The sequence below is a fragment of the Branchiostoma lanceolatum genome, chromosome 1 (genome assembly GCF_035083965.1).
Source record: "Branchiostoma lanceolatum isolate klBraLanc5 chromosome 1, klBraLanc5.hap2, whole genome shotgun sequence".
Classification (NCBI taxonomy): domain Eukaryota; kingdom Metazoa; phylum Chordata; class Leptocardii; order Amphioxiformes; family Branchiostomatidae; genus Branchiostoma; species Branchiostoma lanceolatum.
The window spans coordinates 24,140,830-24,163,265 of record NC_089722.1 but is presented as its reverse complement, the minus strand read 5'-3'; the positions used below and the strand labels follow the sequence as shown (position 1 = coordinate 24,163,265).

Genomic DNA, 22,436 nt, shown 5'->3' with positions numbered 1-22,436 from the left:
TTTGCTACGCATGTGTAAGTCCCCCAACACTTTGCTTGAGTTTTTACGTCAGTACGTATCGTATCACGTACAGAATTTCTGTAACGAGTTTACATAGTGCAAGGCCAAGACGCCACTAGACTCGGAACTACTTACTCAGTTGTAACTTCATAATTATGGGTTATACGAGTAGGACTGGGACAGCATCTGTTGTCCCTTAATCAGAAACATCATGATTGAGACAAGCTTGACTGACTGAGAGTGAGGACTAATTGACCCAAGCAGGAGTTACGAATTCGAAGGCGGTATGGGAAATGTCCTATCCCATTTTGACGGAATAGTCTTGAGAAAGGCGTCCGAAACTGCAAACTTCATCAGAGTCGAATGGCCATGAAATAGGACACGTGACCCTACGGGTACATGACATCAGCAATGGGTCACATGAGCCTGGAAGTTTGTATCGCCCCCCGTCTGTGCTGATGACTCATGAGAATCTGCAAAACTTTCTGTAGGCTGACATTTCAGAAAGAACAAGGACGTTTGAAAGTAACGACTATGAAATATTCCTTTTCATATCACGTTCTCACACCTGGCATTTTTTATTGCCTACCCCATGGGTCGATCGGGAAAAGTATATATTCTTACAACTGGACTTAGTTTTATCATTTTTCAAAAGAGTGACATATGGCCATAACTGCAGGAAATGATATTGCTTTCGGTCGTAGTGTTGCGGAGGAGTATTTTACGAACCAGAAACCATAGCATTTTAGTACTTATTATGACAGGATTCGTGCCTTCTAGACGGTCATAAGGTGTTTTTTTTTGTAATAACCATGTAAAAACGAACTTCAGGCAGTACTTTGAAACTTACTTTCATGTCAGATAAACGCATCCATAAAACTCACTGATAAATGGTATGTTCGTAAATGATGGAGCTCGAATAGCTTCGGAAGGTACAGTATACTGGGAAAGGAAAGCAACAGAATATGTCAACAAATTGCCAATGTTACATAATATAGCAGTAAAAATGCTCTCGGCATATGTAGGTATGCTGCAGAGGGCTTGAATGTGTGCTTAGGTCAGTGAGCTTATAGGCTACGGCATCTTTTTATGGTCTGCCTGTTTGTGTTGGGATGTGTCCGTAGATGTTTGAATACGCTGTCAGTAGAAGGGCAGGAAGTCAGTGAGTGGGAAGATGACTGAAAATGTCAGACTTGCTGGAGTAGCAGGAAGTAGAGGTCAGAGGTGATAACAGACATGACAGGCCAGGTCATTAGGGTCAATGGAAGAGCTGTATTGTTATCTCCATGAAAAAAGGCTTTTTCATGGAGATACTGTTTTGCTTGCGTTTGGTGTTTGTGTGTATGTATGTGTCACCGGACACTTAAAGTCACCATAACTGTAGAACCTGTACATGGATTGTAATTATTTTTGGTATGTGGGTGGGTGTTAGGAGGAGGAAGGTCAAGGTCGATCTTGGGCCCCCTGGCATGTGTGACTGGAACTGCAATGGCGTATTTGTTAAAATCTTCAATGTAGAAGAACTGAAGAGTGGATCGACAGATCGTCATGTTCTTTGGTACACAGGTAGGTTAGACCAAGTTGTACACACTTAAGTGCAAACTATGCAAATGAGACCGAATTTGCATAAGTAAGGAGGTAAATCGTTTGCATGGGTGTCGTCGGATGCTTAAAGTCAGCATAACTGTAGAACGTGTAAATGGATTGTAATGATATTTGGTATGTGGGTATGCGCTGGGAGGAGAATGGTCAAGGTCGATTTTGGGCCCCCTGGTTTGTGTCCCTGGAACTGCAATGGCCTATTTGTAAAAATGTTCTAAAGGGGTATAACTGAAGAGAGGAACAACAGATTTTCATGTTATTTGGTACGCAGGTAGGTTGGACAGAGATGTACACACTGAAGTGCAAATCATGCAAAGTTAGTGTGTTTGCGTGCGTGTGCGCGTGTGTGTATGAATTGGTCACCGTGTGTGTATGTATGTGTCACCGAATGCGTAAAATCAGCATAACTATAGAACGTGTAGATGAATTGTAATGATATTTGTTATGTGGGTAGGTGTGGGGAGGAGAAAGGTCAAGGTCGATTTTGGGCCCTCTGGTATGTGTTACTGGAACTGTAATGGCGTATTTGTCAAAATCTTCAAAGGAGAATAACTGAAGAAAGGAGCGACAGATTTTCATGTTATTTACTTGGCAGGTAGCTTAGAGAGGGTTGTATACAATGAAGTGCAAATTATGCAAATTGGACTTAAGTTGCCTAAGTAATGGGGAAATCTATATTTGCAGTTTTGGCCATTGTAGCACTACCAACAGCTGTTACTAGCTATTGATAGCGAAAGTGGGTCACTGTGGAACCTGAGCCCCCAACATGTGGCCGGGGGTCATACCATTGAGCGATATAGAATGGGGGGAACAGGTTTAATAAAAAAAATGTTTCATGGAGTTTGGGTCCTAAGACTCTTGTTTTTGCTCTGTTTGTCTGTGTTTTCACGGGTATATATTTTCCATAGACACGTTCACCGCAGAGTGACAGGAAGTCATCAATGGGCGCATTTAATGTTAATCAAAACCGTATTTGCCTACTTAATGCATTACAGTTAAACAAGACATACGAGAAACTCTCAAACTAGCGCACAGGGGTGCATGGAAAGGATAGGAAGCAAGCAAAGTCTAAAACTTCGAACAGAACTATAATAATAATAATAGGGCAACTGTGCCAAGAACAGCTTTGATATCCGGTGGGATGAATATGTAATAGGAAATATTTTCTAATTACCTGTATAATCTATCCCTGCGACGTCTGAAATTATATCAAGCGACCTGACATAGCAGCCTGTTGTGAGGGGGAATTGTAACACTCACGCTCATGTAATGAACAATTAGACCTTTACTCCACTTGTGACACAGATGGGGACCTATGCACAGTAGAAGTCGTCTCCATCCTTCATTTACATAGAAATAACTTGAAGCATGGTTAAACACCATAATCCGCTGGAGTATTGCATTTGATAGCGGGTTTTTGTATTTACAAAAGGTAATATCATTTCATCGAAATTCAAAGAAAAAGAATTCTGAGGTGAAATGTGATATTTGTGAACAGGCCGGAAAAAAGAGATAAGGTATATTTTTGACGTTAAACTAAACAATGTTTCAAAGCATATCCGTCCTTTTCAAAGCTATAGGGTCTAACCCTGGCTAACTCAGACTTGTGTACTTAATTCTTCTCTCTGTGATGGTGGTGCTAAGGGGTTTTGCCCTACTCCTTTGGTACAATTCTTCATTTGTCATTCTCTTTATGTTATGTCATACATCCTTCGGAGGCAACGTTGTTGGAAGCCACCACGCTTTCTTTTCATTAACCTTGACTATAGGGTCTCAAGTTACAGGGTTTATCAAGATGAATGTGAAATATCCCCCACCCCGGCTCACCGCCACGTTTCAAAAGGTTATCCCGTTCTTATCATGACCAATTTGTTCACGGCTTCTGAACAGTCGATGTCGCCAATGGTGAACAGGTGATGATTTAAGCCTAATGTAATGAGAAAAGTGACCCCGTTGAGACGTGAAATTGGATCCAATGATAAACCGAGACGACGCGATTTATCTTCGGCGTATGAATGGGTGTTCTGCTGAGGTTTGGCGTGGGGTTCATCACGTTGTCTTTCTCTACTCAGCAGGACATTTTTCTCTCTCCAACATTACAACAATTGCAAGTTAACTTTGTTCAAGATTAAGTTCAGATCACGAATTTCGATCTTTAAGCATACCTTAAACCCTTGAAAATCCTTCTTTTCCTTGAAAATTCTGGCCAAATCTGGAGCCTTGTTGGGTTAGACAGCACAGGTAGGGTCTAAGCTCTCCCATTTTGGTAAAAATTTGTACAGTTCAGCAGTTTAGTTCGCGTCAGGACATGTGTGAGTAGTTGGGTCCTCCAGGCCCTGATCGGATATATACTAATCAGAGAAAACTGGTAGGTAGGGTTTCTGCACTGATTTCGAATTTTCTGGGAGTAAGAGCTGGTCAATACCCTTTTTTCTTTCCATCGTTATGAAACAGACCCTTCTGACTTTCAGGTGCAGCAGAATTTTTAAGATTAACATTTTGGTTAGTACTTATGTTTTAGGGCCTCTTAACGTGCTTTCCTATGGGAAGCAGTCACTGTAGCATCTGCCCTATAAGTGGTCAACATTTAGACAACTGGCTACCTTTTTTTTTAAATTCATGTGAGAAAACAAATTACAGACGTAGTGGTGGCGCACCCTTTTACTTAACCAGAGGCTGTCCTGTGTCGATCCATGCCCCAGAAACAGGGACATGGCCTGGCCCACCCACTCAATGATGACGTAAATCACGAGCCATTAGAGGGCACAGGAAGCCATTCACCTTTGGCGGGTAGAAAGACCTTTATCGATGTATTGAACCAAAGCACTGCTTCGTAAATCCGTTTCATCTGTCATACACTTTGTGGCGTTAGTTCTGTCCACACGGGCATCAACAGCCTCAAAACAATGAAAAGGCAACCAGCTAGTTGGGTTAAATTCATCACACACACAAACATGCGGTTTACGGACATGTCCGCTTTATAAGATTATAACTTCGCTAAACTAAGAGAGTCCATTTCTGGAAACACGCGTCCTCAAGGTCACGTGACAGTAGGTCATTCATTCTGAAGAAGGCCATTGCAGTCCTCTTTCATTGGATCGAAAGCTTACCATTCCATTCTCTTACCACCTACACAGATTATGTTTCTGTTGCAGATGGCCATTTGTTTGTTTGTTTATATAGTTACCAACATGTTGATGAGTTTGCATCAAGGAATGCAAGGAAACAAACAAACATACAAACAAACAAAGAAAGAAAGCAAACAAACCTGTGAGTAAGTTGTCGACCAGGGTGACAGGCAGACAGAGCAACATGACCAGCAGGTCACTCACGGCCAGGTTCACGATGAAGTAGTTGGTGACAGTGCGCATGCTCCGGTCCTTGATGACGACGACGCAGACCAGCATGTTGCCCGTGACGCCCAGGACGAAGACGATGACGTAGAACGCCGTAAAGATGGCGGCCACCAACGGAGAGTGCTTCATGGTGGGGATGTTGTCCATGACGTCACCAGTAACGGTCGTATTGTTGACGAATTGGTCCATGGCTGGAACAGCCTCTACGTCTTATGGCAAATCTGTGTAAAATACATTAAATGTATCATAGCTCAACAATCTTCTTTCAACCGGGACGGAGGGCGATACCTACTTCTCGGCCCCTTTGACCTATTACGTCACGTTCCCGAAAGCTCACGCGTGCCATCTAGACCGGCCACACGAAGAATAAAAACATTCAACAAACAGCAACAGTAATTTGTGGTGGCTATCTACGTATTTTCATGGTAATGAATGAGGACTCCCCCAACATAAAAAAAAAAAAATCACACATCTACTTCCCCTGTTGCGGTCGATAAATATGATACTTCACACAATATAGCATAGCTGATACTTAATCTACCCTTCTCCTTGTCGACCTACATTTTTACGCCGCCTCAACGTTGGCGGCTGAATAAGCCTAAAGCAGGGAGAAGCTTAAGGTTCAACAGAAGTGGGTGAAAATAGGATCACTGTACGCCGGTTGTGCGGTTAACCATTGACCTGTAGCAAATCCGCAGCTGAATTAAGATTACAGACAATCTAGGGTGCAACTCGCCCCTGTCACCGGTCTGAACTAAACCCACTTTGCTGTGGTAAGACTAAACCACTGGTCTTGCCGCTGAGGGACTGGACAGGTTTTCGAGAAGCGGACCGACTGGTGTCACATTCCCACTGAGGTGCGTAATGGCGCAAACAGAGGCTAACTTTAAACACGCGCTGAGGCTATCGGGGACTCTCGAAGCTATCGTGGGCTGGATTTTCACGATATCGGGGAAAAACATTCGAATGGCCCCAACATTCCTTTTTGGACGGCGAGAAAAGCTGTCGCCGTCCCGAAATCGCGTGTAAAGTGGGCAACTAACGGCGATAATTTAGTCTCCCTTAAAAGTTATCAATCTTTCTTCGTTTGAAAAGATAAACAGGAGAACATTACAGTGGTTTCACACATTAGGAAGTTTGCATTCTGTTGGTAGCATAGAAAAATCAATCGTTATGTAACGAAATGGAATAACGGAGAAGCACAACGGACAAAGGCCGTCTATGATATGAACTTTATATCATACACTCCACATGAGGGGACGGGCTATTTTAGAAGCTTTTCTTCACTGTAATCACACGTTTCACACGTAGGCCATGCAATTATTTTCTTATTCTATATTTAGACGACCTATCCAGCAGGTGGTATGTCATAATTGAGATCGTCTTCATCATGGGAATGAAAATTATCTACGGCCGTAGAAGCTCGGGCATGTCGATGATTAGTGGGGTCGTGTGGCGTAACGGCTGGGTTTTCGGCCCAGAACCTAGCGGTACGGTCCCGGGTTCAAATCCCCTGACGCTACCGATGGTGTATCCTTGGGGAAAATGCACTTTACACGACTTTCCTCACTCCACCCAAGTGTAAAAATGGGTATATTATGTGTGCGGGTCACGACACCAGCAATAGCTGCCTGTGTTCCGGGTGTATTGCACTGTTGCAAGCCTAATAAATTCAAAATTAAATCAAATCAATGAATAATCTATAACAACTTACGTTTCAACATCTCTGGACGCTACGAGGGATTTGTTTGATATAGATGGCACTTTTGGAGACTGTAAAAAATCTTTATGCATCGGATTCGCAAAATTCACCAACGTAAAGATAACTTCATCTCCTCATCTCAATAACATGATGACCCAAAGTCTGAGTTTTATCATTTATGTAAGGAAGGTGGCACAACGTAGAATTCAATATGTCGGTGTTTGGTACAAGTTTAAACGCATTACTTCAGATGAAAAGCGAATGTTTCATTTCTTGAAAAAACAAACAGTTTGAGATAAATGATTCAATTACGGTCATCGTTTGAGTGTTAATGGAAAAGCAAATTGGCATTCTTTTGAAGTAAAAGAGATCACAGAGGCTTCTTTCTTTTATAACTTATACATACATCAACTGTGTTTCATCTGCTTTGAGAAAAACAAGTGTCAGAGTGTTTTTTTGTTTTTTTTTTCAAAGAAAAATTAAAAGCATTTTTTTCCCAATACGGTGTATAAAGAAGGAGGCGTAAGATCTGGTTTCAGACAAGAGATATGATTAATTTCTGTAAGTGTTGACGTGAAGGTGTGATAACATCTTTTTCACATTATAAAAGGGTAAAAAAATGTTTTGTTCGTCAATCATATATATAACATAAAAGACGTATGACCTAGTTAAGGACAATAGATATAACTTGGTATACCGTCAGTTTCTGGGCGTCAGGGTATAACTACATGAGGAATGTATTGTTCTCCAATGACTTATATAAACTGAAGGGCGTATAACCTAGCTAAAGACGGGTAATAGGCAGTATAATTTCTATACATTAAATCTCGAAGGAGAAAAGGCCACTTACTGGTGATCTCTCATTTCTAAGGGCATAATAGATTAATATTCATAATGTGATTATCTGGTTTGGTGTGCGTCAGCGGTTTGGATGAAATCACCGATAATTTGTCATATCAAATTGCCATCAAAACATGTCATGACGTGGTACCTACATAGTGGACGATAATGAGTTCGGTCATTTTTTATCGGCGTTAATCTAATTAAGAGGTATTAGTGGTCTTCGGCTGGGCAAATCGAGAAGGCGGTGGTAGCTACGCTCTGAGCAGATGTTAGGGTGTAAAATTACAACGTTTTTGAACCTTTAACACTGAAGTAGCCGTCCGTCACTCCATTTTCTATTAGTTACGGAGTTAGGTAGCAGGGAGAAGGTTACACTGAAGCCATGTAGACGTCAGAAAAGTTACGAGCTTTGACACAACATCTGCTTGGAGATAGGGTGATAGCAACATTCCAAAACTCACTGTGGTATGTTTTGTATTCACGGCTGGTTGTTGCATGCAGCACACAACGTTAACATGATTCTGGCAATTTTATCTGCAAGTTGCAGCGCTGTCGGCTTTGTATGGACCCGGCAATTTCCCACATGTACGGCCTTGGTAACGACTGTAATCAAATAACTCGGTAAAATCAGTCCATTGCAATCTCGAACCTTTGAAAAAGGAAACCACGTCTTCCTTTGAGCATTGAGAAACCTACTCTACATTCAATGTACGTCGGTAAAGAACCTTCTTGTGACCAAATCTTAGAAGATGTTTGTTCGATTTTGATTTTATAGACTAGCGTTATGTTGAAACGTCTTTTTCACCAGAATGAAGTGTAGAAATACTGGTAGTGGGGATGGTAAAACATTGGCCTCGCTAACAGCAAGACTTCGTGCACGAATCCAGAATGTACTTCTTGCTTCTTAATTGTTATCTTTGCTCTCGGGAATGTATTTTGTCTGGCTAAAAAGCTACAGAGGAAATTACGGTGTCCCTGAAACGGGGGCCTTTGGCTCGGCAGCCTTTGGACCGAGTATTGGTGAACTATCCAGTGTAACGTAAGTTGTCAGTATCATTTTGAAACTGAAATGCAAAGGAGACTGAACTCTGCGAAGCGTTAATAAAGGCAATTTGCAGTGGAACTCTTTCCTTTGACATCTACATGTACGGCTGAGAAAATAGATGCACTTCTTGATTGTCAGTGAAGTTAGGGTGGTCTGCCGTGCATCGAAGCAAACTTTACGGCGCCAGAATTGCAGACCAATAAATATAATACGCTTCCAAATGTCATTGTAGACATATCACGGAGCCACTAGTAAATAATAAAACTTAACGTCTGACTAAACATGGCGCCGTCGTCCTTGCAATAGATCTTACTCTAGCAAGACATTCAGAAATGGCAGCTTTCACCCACTTCAATGGATTCTCAATGCTTATATTTTTCCGTGCTTCGATTGAAGCATAACTGCCACAAGACTAGCCTCAAGTAAGCTGTAAGTTGATTACAAAGGAGTGAATATTTCATGTGAAACACGATAGTAACTCATTCCAGAGCATTGCCTGAATCTGTATTTTTGACACCAATCCTAGTTTTGACCAAGGAGGTTAAATTTACAATATTAAATATACAATAAATATGTATATTTGACCTCCTTGTTTTGACAAAGGAGTGAAGATTGCACGTGCAATGGTACCCAGTGCCAGAGATACATTGCCTGAATCTGTATCTATGATATCAATGTGACTCCTAGTTTTGAAAGAGTAGAAGATGAAGTGCCCCGCTGTTGCTATCAGGGAAGGGTTCTGTTTTTACGTTAATAGAAGGGTAGCTTTCTCCTTGTCCACGGGGAAATCAAAATATATTTTGGTGACTTTTCATGTCAACTCTACTGTTCCCTCTACTTTGACACATTTTGAACAGTACTAATCAATCGTATGTTGATCCAGCAAGGACATACATACATACATACATACATACATACATACATACATACATACATACATACATACATACATACATACATACATACATACATACGTGCACGGCTGGAATAATTCAAAAGGATGATAGATGTGAAAACAGGTGGTGACTTTTCATGTCAACTCCACTCTTCCGGCTGCTTTGGCACATTTTGAACAGTACCAATCAACCGTATGTATGATCCAGCAAGGGCATACATACACGACTAGAATAATTGCAAAGGATGATAGATGTGAAAACAGATAGTGACTTTTCACGTCAACTCCACTCTTAAGCTTCCAGCGTACATTTTGATTAGTACCGATCGATGCAGTGTATGATCCAGCAAGGACATACATACATACATACACGTTGGAAATAATTGAAAAGGATGATGGATGTGAAAACAGGAAGGCAAGGCGGTTAGATATCGCCAGTAATCTGATGAACCAGCCATAAGGCCCGGCATGCGTTGTGGGTGATGCCTTCGGCCGGCGCATCGCGAGCACAAATGCGGAACCCTATTCTCCAAGCAGAGGTTTCGGTCGAGTGGGCTAGGAGTGTCCGGGATTTTTGACGTTACTCTCCCGAAGTTCTAGCCCACTCGACCGACAACTCCTGCTTGGAGAATACCGGAACCCCGCGATGTGGCCCTGAAGCGTCAGAATGCTAAGCAGCGCACGTAGAGAGAAATATAAATCTTGGAGGGCGTAAATATTGAACCCCTGCACCTGAAGTTGTAACGCACAAGCTGTCGTCTGTTGTCAAATAATTGCCAGGCACCCAGTTTAACATTGACATAGAAAATTGACTTAAACGCGTATTGCGCTGCGTAACGAATTTCATTGAGTCAATATACGACACCATTACTTTGTATGAATGCGTAGATATGAGATGTTTCTTCATTCCGACTAGCGTGTTTTTATAGGTACCACCGGTTTTTTTAATGCTGTTTGTAAAATGATTGTTAGAGATATGAAATAATATGACGCGACTGTCTGCGATTATGACTGTATGTCAATGATGTGAATATTTTGTTATTCAAAATATTTTTGTTTTTGCCGCAAATCCCTTACATTGAGTACCTTAAGATAACAAACGTACGGCTTGTAGTTATGATTGCTTTTAATTTTAACTCCGGCAAGATTTCATCACGCGAACCGTTTCCCCGTCGCACATACTCGTTAGTAAACAAAAGATAAAGAAAGAGAAACACGAGGAGCCAACAATCCCCGGGAGCGCAAAATCTACAAGGAAACATGTGGTTCCAACTAGTCATGTACGCTTTCGTAGTAGGTAGTTTGGGGATAGCGCCACGCATCCGCCTGGTTGAATTGGGAACTGCTACTGCCTTGTTGGCATGGCTATCTACAAGCCACAGGCAAGGACTAGAAATGTAGATTATAGACACTAGAATACTTGTGAGGGTCGGTAGAAATCCGTGGGTGGACGCGGCATGTACCTTAGTCCTTACTTTGTGTCTGGGCCGGCACCAGTCGTTAGAAAACCGAGTCTGATGACAAATTTATTTCCGCTTTTAAGGCCGAAGACAATATCACAAGTCCTTCACTATTCACTGAAATCAGAAAATCCAAGATCAGTCGATAATGTTACAGGTTACTGGTCAACGATAGAGTTTGTATGCATATCAGTGCTTAACCCTTTCGAATGTCTGTTTTGTCCAAGATAACATATCAGTTGGCCGGCCACATCTACATCAGTGCCGGTAACGATGCCATCAGAACTGCACTCATAGAGACAATCACACGGACTTAAGACTCAAACCGTGGTAATCAACCGACGGAAAACATACCTGGTACAGACAAGCAGGACACGGAACAAGCCTACATGTGTCATAAGGCAAAGATAAAACCACAAGCAGCAAAAATACCTGACGAGCGACCGCAGCGCCACGCAGCGTTGTCTTCGTGACACCCGTCTGTTGAAGAGGTCGCCCTGATATGCGCTGCCAGATCTTGTTTCGTCCTATTTAATGAATTTGGCGTGTCATCTGTTTCGTAAAGGCTTGCGTTGGCGGCTGTGTGCGGACCACTCTCTCGACATGTGGCTATCCTGTGTGCGGGGAAGAGGGAAAAGCGTGAAGGGACGCTGGCTATCAATCACAAGGCCGCCGCTCTCGCCACCGACGGAGTCTCTCTCCAAGTGGGCGTCTTTAAAATGTTTCAAGCGGACGCAGATGCAAGGCGCCTGCGCGCAACACGGCAATGTTTTCTTCAGAAGCATAAATCGTACACTTACTGACAAGCACCGGTTCGCCAGAGAACAGAGAAGACTCCAATAGAAACAGATGCATGTAGAAGCGAGATGAAGGAAAGTACACACAAGAGTAACCATTAAGAACTACCCGATCTAAGCATTGATTTTATTGCATTGATGCTACATCCTCAGAGAGGGGTACCATTTTACAAACCGGTTCAATCCACCAAAGTCTGGTCAAACCGGTTCAATCCACCAAAGTCTGGTCAAACCGGTTCAATCCACCAAAGTCTGGTCAATCCGGTTCAATCCACCAAAGTCTGGTCAAACCGGTTCAATCCATCAAAGTCTGGTCAAACCGGTTCAATCCACCAAATCTGGTCAAACCGGTTCAATCCACCAAAGTCTAGTCAAACCGGTTCAATCCACCAAATCTGGTCAAACCGGTTCAATCCGCCAAATCTGGTCAAACCGGTTCAATCCACTAAAGTCTGGTCAAACCGGTTCAATCCACCAAAGCTTGGTTTGCACACCTGACATCGGCATTGGTTGATTTGATACTCATCTTTATTGATTTTATTGACTTTGGCCTTATTGAAGAAAATCCATCTGAGACCAAGGAGACTTCTTCAGCGACAGTCTCATGTCCCTCTCACTAGGAATGTCACAGTGGGTGAGGACCATAAGGATGAAACCATATGCGCTGCAGATCTATCTTTACGAATTAATGACTCCCCCTGAGACTGCCATCTTCCCATCGGACTTTACATAACCTCCGCGGTATGACAGCTTTCTCTGAACAGTGCCTTCTAAATATATCGTAAGACAAACGGATGAGTAGTTTCGTAAGAAAACCTTTCCAACTGGAAAATTAAGGCCATGCCACTGAACAATGATGCTGACATAAGAGCGTTAGGAACAAATCATAAGTACATCAGCTGCATAAAGCCGGCGTCACAATTCATGCGAGCATCGGCCGATTTTGTAGATCGCCGGAAGCTCGCCGAATTTCAAATTCGCCCGAGCGTCGACCGTATTTTTCGCTGAAAACCTGCCCCGTCACAAATTGAACGGAGCTCGGGCGACGTCCGTCGAACACTAATAATCATAAATTCCGCATAAGACGGTACCATGTCTTGGACACGGACGAAGTCAGAATCAACTGACCTGGTTACAAGTTCAAATTTGGACCAACTTTACTTTCTGAGTTGTGGCAAATCTGTCGGGCATGAGTGAAGTGGGTGGGCACACTGAAAATAATAACCTAAACAGGAATTTTGTCATAAACCAATCCGAATACTAGCGCAGGAGCCACAAAGTCAACAGACCAGTCGTTTAACCCCGATCCAAACATTTTCAGCAAACTGAAATCGACCGAAGCTCGGGCGAACGCCGTCCGAGCTTCGGCCGACCGTTGATAAGCCTGCCGACGCCTGGGCGTGCCTCGGCAGACAAACATAGATCTAAAATGACTCAGTAGACTTTCAACTAGTCATTTTGTGTAGGAAAAACTCAGGAAGTCAAGTCAAGCCTCAAAAGTCAAGCCCAAGTTCATTAATATATAAATTGAAACATCCAAACCAATACCAAAAAAAAACACAAGAAGTATTGTCTTCGGTGTCCACATTTTATTTATAATAAAATTGTTTCAATGAAAATTTAACTTTGCGATTGAATTGTCTTTCATTAGAAAAGTTCGGCAGCATTCTTTGACAAGTTGATATTAGTATTAGTTAATATTAAAGTATTATTTATCATCTATGTTATAAACCAAGCTGTCGTTACCTTTTATCTATAAACAAGAAGGAGTTCGGCCGGAGCCCGTCCAAGCTCCCATCGACACCAGTACAACGCTCGCCCGAAGCACGCCTTATTTTTCATGAGTCGGCCGGAACACTGACGACGGTCGGCCGATTATTGTACAAAGCCCGTGCGAGGCTCGCACGAGGCCGAAGAGTTCGGGCGACCTCCGACCGACCAAAAATCGGGTCTAAAATCCTCGGATGCCCGCCCGAATATTGACCGAGCGCTGGGCGTTGCTCGGGCGAGCTACGGGCAAACTGTTGACGAGCCGTGCGAGTTCAAAAATCGTCGCCGAGGCCTCGCTGAATTTAAGCGCAGCTTCCAGTGACCCGCGAACGTCGGCCGAGCTCCGAAAATTCGCCCGAAGCCCGTAGAATCGACAGGACGTCGGTCGTACTTCGACCGAAAATCGCCATTTGGAGCTCGCCGACAAGTCGGCCGAGCTAAATTCTTCATTTGTGACGGGGGCTTAACGGCCAGAAAAGGAGGACGTAGTGCCCAAGTGAAGAACTTATATAAGAATCCTAAAAGCTGTATATAAACTAAAATGTTCGATAAAACATGCCTGGCCTGCTGTATCGATACGCGATGGGTGACGCAATTTTCAACCTCAACAGTTAGTCATGAATATAGCCTTGAAACGATGTGATGCATCTGCTGTCTCTATCCCATCACGTAGTTGTTAGTTGTTGTTCTTACCCAAGCTACTGAAACGTTTTTGAAACCCTGACCGTTATCATCAAACGGTTCAAAGATCTAAGGCCACACTGACTTAAGCTTGATAATATGTATGACATTTGCGCGCGCATCAGCTTTCGTCCGTTTCCAAACAAATTTGACCATAGTGTAATTGTAAATCGCACCAAGAACCTGTGAAACAACTATATGCCGTAAATTGCAAAGGAATATCGGAAAGTGGATTGTAATGTCGTAGAATGCCTATCGTAACCTGATTTTAACTTACGCCTTGCACGTTAAAGATTGTATGTTTTGTGCAAGTGAAGAGTTATATAAGGGATACTGACCCTTGTGCTACAGATTTAACCATTTCACAAGTTAAGCTTCCAGCTGCAGCGTGTCACAAGAACCAGTCCAAAGTGCCAAAGGCCTACTCGGAGTGCTAAGGAGAAAATCCTTGGTTTGGCCGTAGTGAAACAATCAGTATGACCTCTTTGAACGATTTGTGTTTTGCACGGAAAAGTGTTTTCTTGCGAGTAATATTTTGCTCAAGTAAGCTTATTTCGATCAAAGTTTTCCAAAGTCAAATTAGAGGATACAAAATGTAGGAAGGTAGAAAGATCAAGAAATTTTGTGTTTGATATACCGTGCATCTTCGATGTATGGGACCACTTTATATACCGTGTTCCGTGTGTTCCACTTTCCTGACCAGTTAGATTTCACAATGAAGGCAACTTTTTGCGCAACTTTTTTTTCTCACGCTTGCATCAGTTTTAGGGTCGCAAGAGGATGCCATCCATATAATCAAATCAGTATGGTATAATCCTGGATTAGAGTAAAGCTGCAGGGAGTAGATTGTAATCCTCTTAAACCATCTCATGACTTACATATGTGGCACTTAGAGTCCTACAGTGGCCGGGTACATCATTCACCTGTATACACTATCTCTCCACCCGACCCTTGCAGACAGTGTGACGACTTGCTATACACAGGTTACCGCACTCTGAAACAGTCATCAGACCACCTCAGGTCACAACAAGCCTGACGGATTGCCACCAGACCTCGAAGAGCAGCGCCCAAAGGTGCAAATCCTCCGCTTATATAAATCTTCCCCTGCAAAGGTCGCACACTCCAGGAGGCAGCATGTTCTGAGGGAAAGCCGTGCATGGCGAGGTCACTGTACGCTGTTACAACACACGTACACGACGAAATATAAGCCTCAAGGCGATTAGTTACCGACTTGTTGTGCTGTTCACGTACGTGTCAGGAACCCTGAATGACTATCTCTCAGGGCAACAACAAATATAACCTGATTTGAATGAAAACAGACAGTGCGTTATGGACCAGCATATCAGTAATGAGCATGAGTTTGACAGAGTGACGCGAGTGAAAATGAGGCTAAACAACAAGTAACTTCAGCAAATGCGACATAATGTTACAAAAGAGGGAGCAGGGCGTTCATTTTGTTGTCGTTTTACAACCTTTAGGCACGAAGATTGCCTTGCCCGCCCTGTCATAAGTTGGCTTGATGGGTCATAAACGGGAAGAAACCTTAAGCCACTATTACACATTCAGGACCTTCCCACGACTTTGCCCTGACCAACCAAACTCGGTGATGGGTTTAAAGTTGCCTGAAATCCATCCTCTTCTAGCTTAAGTTCGTTCCTCATCAAACCAGAATGTGACTTTAACGAGGTTGGTTTTTCAGAATTTATAGTCAGCTGGCGTAGACGACTTTTAAAGACCTTGCTGATCAACTCCCGACCGCAGATAGCCTTGCTCACGACTATCTTCCAACCGTGGTCTGGAGAAGGTCGGGCGGTGGGTGGTAGTGGTGGCCATGGTCGGCTATATATGACAGATGCTTAAGCTTCATTTTTTGATGTATTGTAAGAAATGCCTGTGCATTAATGGAAGGCCATTTGCATTACTGATAGGGTCCACAGAAACAATGACCTGTCAGACCAGGACGTTACCAGCATTTGTGTGTCGATGGTTCCTTAAACAAATCGCGAAGCCGCAAACAGGTATGATATATTATGCCTGTCTTCTGTTTCCTCTCTCGCGCTTCTCTTATGTATGGTTCCTTTGCAGACAGTGTAACGTGTTTCCTCCCTCTCGCTTCTCTTATGTATGGTTCCTTTGCAGACAGTGTAACGTGTTTCCTCCCTCTCGCTTCTCTTATGTATGGTTCCTTTGCAGACAGTGTAACGTGTTTCCTCCCTCTCGCTTCTCTTATGTATGGTTCCTTTGCAGACAGTGTAACAACTGACACGGTGTATGTATGAGTCTAATACATAAGATCCAGGTATTATGCTTCCAGAAAAAGTGATCTGTCCAATGTTGACAATGATTGTAGATGAGATGCAGAGGAGGGGTTCAGTGAGGGCGTGGAATCTGATCGCCGAGCGGCACAAGAAAAACTTACAGCCGTTAAACCAACTGTTGATAAAACCGTTTCGGGTTCGGGTCTACCATCATTGACGTCATAGTGTAGGTTTTATTGATGATTGGTACAAAACAATATCTTCTAAGATAGGCTATCTACCCGGACCAGTCAACCATGAGATTGCCCTTTACGTTCATACGCATGGATATGATGAGATTATTGTTATCGTTGTTGACATGTAGACATTTTTTCAGTTAATCATTGTTTGAAGAAATACATTTTCAGCCACCACATCCAAACACACATACAGACACACACACTCACACACATACATACACACAAGCACACACACACACACACACACACACACACACACACACACACACACACACACACACACACACACACAAACACACCCAATTACTAAAACGCATTCCAATTCCAAGCAGAAGTTAAAACGCACACACATAGGTGCCGTGATAACATACATATTACTGGGCACATAGGGATTATCTGAAGGGTGGTTGAAACCAAATCGGTCTTATAGTTCACTTGCCGTGAAGACATCCCAGAATGTCCTGAGAACCCTGCTAACGATTTAAAGTATCTCCGCACACGTTTGACAGAAATTGACTTCCTATCTGCTCGGCACCATGATCCTAATGTCCTCTCATTCTGCACGTACTGTATGCTCGCCTAGTTAGCCTTAGTTAGCGGGAATCGCACCGCGGGGACCGTTTTGCTCTCTTTTCAAAATTCCACCGATGCGGTGATCAGTCCGCCCGACTTACGCCCCTACCTCGAAGTGGATCTACCGGGCGCAAGACAGTATCCAAAGGGCCAAACTCGTCTTGCGCTCGTTAGATCTGCCTGGAGATTACCTGGCCGTGCCTTAAGACGCCGTAGTCTTAGCGCGATTGATCCTTTTAGTCCGTGTGTCGGATAATCACACCCAGTGGATCGTATTTCAGGGCATACACACAAAGTGCTGACATTACAATAAAGCTAAATCTGTGTCACGTTTCAAGAATCCCGGGAAATGTGACTTGGCGGAACGCCATCTGGGAATATTCAACATATACATACGTTTGCCAAGAGATGGGGTGTCGCGCCGAATAATTGCCTGGTGAGGGACTGTGGTTGCACATGTGTGGAGTTAGGGTTAGGGTTAGAGTTACGATTAGGATTAGGGTTAGAGTTATAGCTAGATCGAGCTAGAGCTAGGGCTAACCTAGGGTTAGAGCTAGGGCTATGGCTAGGGCTATATACTCTACAAGCAGAGGTTCGGCTCCGGCTGATTTTCTTGACATGTCGTGATTTTAGGCGTCTTTGCCGGGCTTTCTATTTTGTCCCGTTTTCCGTTATGTCGCCAAGCCGTATTGAAACTTCTTGGAGAGTGAGGGTTCAGGGTTAGGATTGAGTTAGGGTTAGTCTTCACAGCGTGACCCTTCCTTCCAAAATCCGCTCAGACTTTTTGCTTGAACATTATCACGCGTCTCTCCTCTCAGGTATACTGAAAACACCCAAGTAGTGTAGGGGCAATTATTTGTCGTGACACCGGGCGGTAGCAGCTTTAACGAGGTCTTGATCATGAGTATTCGCCTGTGCACTATATGTTATCCTAGTCGACAGTTTACATCCTCTGCGATACTCTTTACCTGTGTATAGTTACTTAAACCAATCAACCAGAAGGGTACCCAGCTACGCGCGAGAAGAGGTCACTGATCTACATAAGAGTCACATAAGCACAGAGCGTAGAAGCAGCTATGATCAGATCGCCGTGGAATTGCGAGAATTCTTCCAGCGCTGTCTCTTAAATGGTGTTTCGTTTCCGCAAAGAAACCATACAATCGGTCACATTGTAAAATAATTCCTCTTATAATGTGGGGATTGCTAATTCTGGAGCAACTGTGTTGTCATGGTGGTGATTGGTCGGATGCATCTTCGACTAGTCGACTGGAATTCAATCAAAAGCTTTAAGCCGCGCTGTGGTTGGTGAAACTCAACCTGGCAGCATAATAGCTGACCAACCAGAATGTATTTCACACGTAGGCAAGGTGTCTCAAACACGAAGGCGGTTTGGTGGAGAAATTTAAGTAGCTGCCCCACGTCACCATAATTACAACTTAGGCCTAGGAAAATGTATGCTGCATTTCTAATTACGGTCTTTAGACACTAATAAGGTCGGTAGGTAGGGGTTCTTCTTTTTTAATCCTTTTTTCTTCTTTAGATTTCAGCCAAAGTGATGCAAAAAATAACTCCAGCCAATATAAAACTATCGCCGTCCGCGGAGTCTGCTAAGGGGGCTACCATCTCTCCTTTCTCAACGGTACGTGGGAGAAATCTAACAAGCTGTCAACAGAACCCATGGTCCGTCTATCTACGGTGAGACGTGAAGGCGGACGTCAGTGTAACGCAAACAGTGATCATGAACACCAAGTCCTGGTATTTACACTACCTTATGAGATTGTCTGTCTTACCTCCGGCATCTGAACACACACCAAAGAAGTAACACCGTCTGATCTCTGTCGTTCAAAGGGCGGAGTGTGGAGTGTACGTGTACAGAAATTAGGCACAGACGCCCAATTGCAATTAGTCTCTGATCGTAATTTCCAAGAAAAAAGTATGCATGATTTCTGGCGCTTTTCTTGCAACAACCTTAGATCTTCATCTAGCACGAGTTTCGCAATGCTCTACGGGGCGTACAGAGAAAATGTGATTCACACAAAAAAATGCACATAGCGCCGTAGAAATAAATGCAAGACACACAGAAGTCATATGCATTGAAGATGAACTTAAATGAAAACAGAATTGCAGTGAACGCCACTCTAAGACAGAATAAAGATGTCCAGAATATGCAAAATGTACAAAATGGATAACAAATTGGCGGACGTACCAACTACCAAGCACTGTAGCTAAAATCTGCTGAGAAAAGAACAAGAAATAGACATGCCTTTATTTTTTTCCGAAGAACTATCGTAGAATGCAAGTCCTTATTACCAAGTACTACGCATGGACATCCTCATCGAATAGTTTTAAACAACGCTTACAGTTAGATGTGCAAAGGTTATGTGTGACAGGTCGTTCGGTGTGATATAACCGTTACCAGCTGCTGCCGTGCCGCGCGCCAGCGAAGCAGGTGTGTTTCGCCGAAGGGCGCCTATACCGGCCATATAGATACAGACACAGAATTGTGTATATTCATTTTTTTGCAGACATAGACCACATAAATGCTGCAAATGGCTTTCAGCTGTGAAATCGCTCCCTGAGGTTTAGACTTTAACAAATCTCAGGCTCATTAATGTCAATCAATGGTGCTGCTTAGTGATACATTAAACTCCGGGGGTTGACGAACCACTTAGTCGTAGGAGATGGTGGGGAAAATTGTGCGGTTCCCTCGGGAAAATTTCGGAGCGACCAAATCTGTGGTAAAAGCATGCTAAATAGAACTAATCTGAAGGCAACCCAATTTGAAGGTAAATATGCTGGGCAAATATGTCACATGGACACAAAAAGCCGTCGTCGTTTAAAACTTATTTTGATTGATCAAAGTCAAATGGGTCTACGCCAACGATTGCCTCGAGCTGGAAAGGTTTGATTAATCAAAATATGTTTTTAAATAACGATAAACAGCTAGATTAAAGATTATGTGGTACTTAGTCAAACATTGGGACTACGCCAAGGATTGTCTCGAGAAAACTAAGTACAACATAATGTATAATTCAAGGATAAATGTTTTGTTAAAAGCATAAAACACAAGGCTGTGCCTAGCTACGGTGTGGCCATGGCCAGCGGGTTCAGCTGAGAATAATGTAGTTCGCTTACAAGACAATGTCTACTGTCCTACACCGCCCTAAAAATTCAACTTATTGTTTTGATTTACATAAAAATATTCCAACAAATGGCTAGTTAAATTGTCTACATTTCTGGCATTAAAAAAATGAAAGCAAAGATTTCGAACCACGGAAAACACGGCACAAATTTGAATTACTAGTATACAGAGATCGGTTTTGACATACATACATACATACATACATGGTCATACTCAGCGAAAAAAAGTATTGACAACAAAGTCAAAATCATACAAAGTACATGTACATGTATCTCCAAACAAATATGCCACGTAATTTCAAAAACATTATTTTACCCTTTCTTGGCGAATGTTTTGTCGAAATGGTCTCTCTCTCTCTCTCTCTCTCTCTCTCTCTCTCTCTCTCTCTCTCTCTCTCTCTCTCTCTCTCTCTCTCTCTCTCTCTCTCTCTCTCTCTCTCTCTCTCTCTCTCCCTCCCCTCTCTCTCTCTGTCTGTCTTTCTCTCTCTGTCTATGTCCTAAACTGTCTACAGACCCTTGTGCCTGCAAAGAAAAAATAGATATCACGAATAAGCATATAAATGACGACAAAATGACAAAAAAGGGACGTCAGTAATACCTAAGATATAAGAAAACTCCCTCTTTATCCACACATAACTTTAACGTACCTTCCGGCCGAAGCGAAACCGGGTCGATTCGCAAATCTCACAATGCAGGACACATCTCTCGCTCTGTAATTTCTAGGAAAGTGGAGAAAGAGCGTCTAGATATCTTTCCCACGGGTAGCAGAAAAGCACGGCCTGTCGGCAAGTTGGTTGGTTACGTCTGCAGTCGTCAGAGGTGCGCATGTGAACCAACCTGTCGTAAAACAAGGTATGCCCGCCTCTGGATGGGCGAGTCCAAAATCTGTCAGAGGGAGGGGGACAACTTAGGGCAAATCCAAGAAATTAAACTTTCGAGCCGCTGACATTTTCATGTCAGTATAGGTGATCTACAAAGTGAATGTAGAAACGTTAAACTCCCTTTCCCCCCAATAATTCATTTCAGAACTTTCTTCGACGGCTTCATCGTTGCATGCAGTACAATGCGAGACCAAGTTGGTGGAAGGGTAGTATAGAAAAACACGTCTCCAAGCAAGTCCTGGATGTGATAGCTACCCATCTTAATCCCTAGTTTATATATTCTGTGATACCAGATACAATACGGGGAAAACGTGTTCGTTCAAAACCATGAAATGACTGTTATAGCTCACCAAACCGATACGAGCCTATTCTGACACTATTCGATTAAGGGTCTCACACTACGAAACAAATGTGCTGTGAATATGCCATAAATATTCAATGAATAGCTGCTAGCGATATAGAAACATATCTTTCTGCCATGCCTCAGTATGGCCAAATAACTAATCACAGCTTGGGCAAAAGGCTGCGGACAAAATCAATATAAACGGTCAAGTCATGAAGCTTGTCAAAACACCCCTACCTATTTTGCATTTTTTCAACGCTCTGCTAGGCACTTTTTTTCAACGCTTTGCTGGGGAGTCTTTGCCTCGGCTTGGAATGTATTGATAATTGCAGACTATGAAATAGAGATAAGGTTAGAAAGACAGTCCTTTTTCAGTAAAGGAATATAATTGTGTTATTGCTGAAAATAGGCCAGTCCGCCTACTCTTATTTGCACTATGCGCCCTCGATATTAGTAACTGTAACTTACAAAGGACGCCACATGTACATCTGCAATACTACGACGGATTCACATTTTCCTCTCCAATTCATAGGTCCAGGTACATACACATTCTCTATCACATTCCCATGGAATTACGTGACTCTTATGTAGACATTCTAAATTGCTCGGCAACATCCATAGGCTTAACCATACAACATGGCGCGCAATACTTAACTGTCACGTGAATGAAATCACACAATATACTTTAAAACGTTTTTTAAACTCATGACTTAGTCACGCTCCTTTAATGGAAATATGAAGATAATAAAGGATACGAAATTCAATTTTTCTTAAAACGTTGACGGGTGTTTGTAATGTGCTATAGACCATGCAAGCAAAATGTAGCCGAAGTTTTCCCAAACGTGTTTGG

At 42.9% G+C, this 22,436-nt stretch overlaps 1 protein-coding gene across 2 annotated transcripts in view; it reads right to left on the bottom strand.

Moving 5' to 3' along the window:
• The window catches only part of LOC136443240 (neuropeptide FF receptor 2-like), a 32,531-nt gene extending 11,750 nt beyond the window's left edge, over positions 1-20,781 (bottom strand). Inside the window, exons 1-3 of one of the 2 annotated variants that reach the window (XM_066440411.1) lie at positions 20,679-20,781; positions 11,336-11,517; positions 4,871-5,179 (exon numbers count right to left, since the gene is read on the bottom strand). In XM_066440411.1, coding sequence (XP_066296508.1) covers positions 4,871-5,147 — 277 coding nt within the window. In that variant the 5' untranslated portion in view covers positions 5,148-5,179; positions 11,336-11,517; positions 20,679-20,781. Of the gene's footprint in view, positions 1-4,870; positions 5,180-11,335; positions 15,910-20,678 lie in introns of those variants that run through there. The other variant, XM_066440405.1, reaches the window with a different exon arrangement.
• Positions 20,782-22,436: the final 1,655 nt, after the last annotated feature.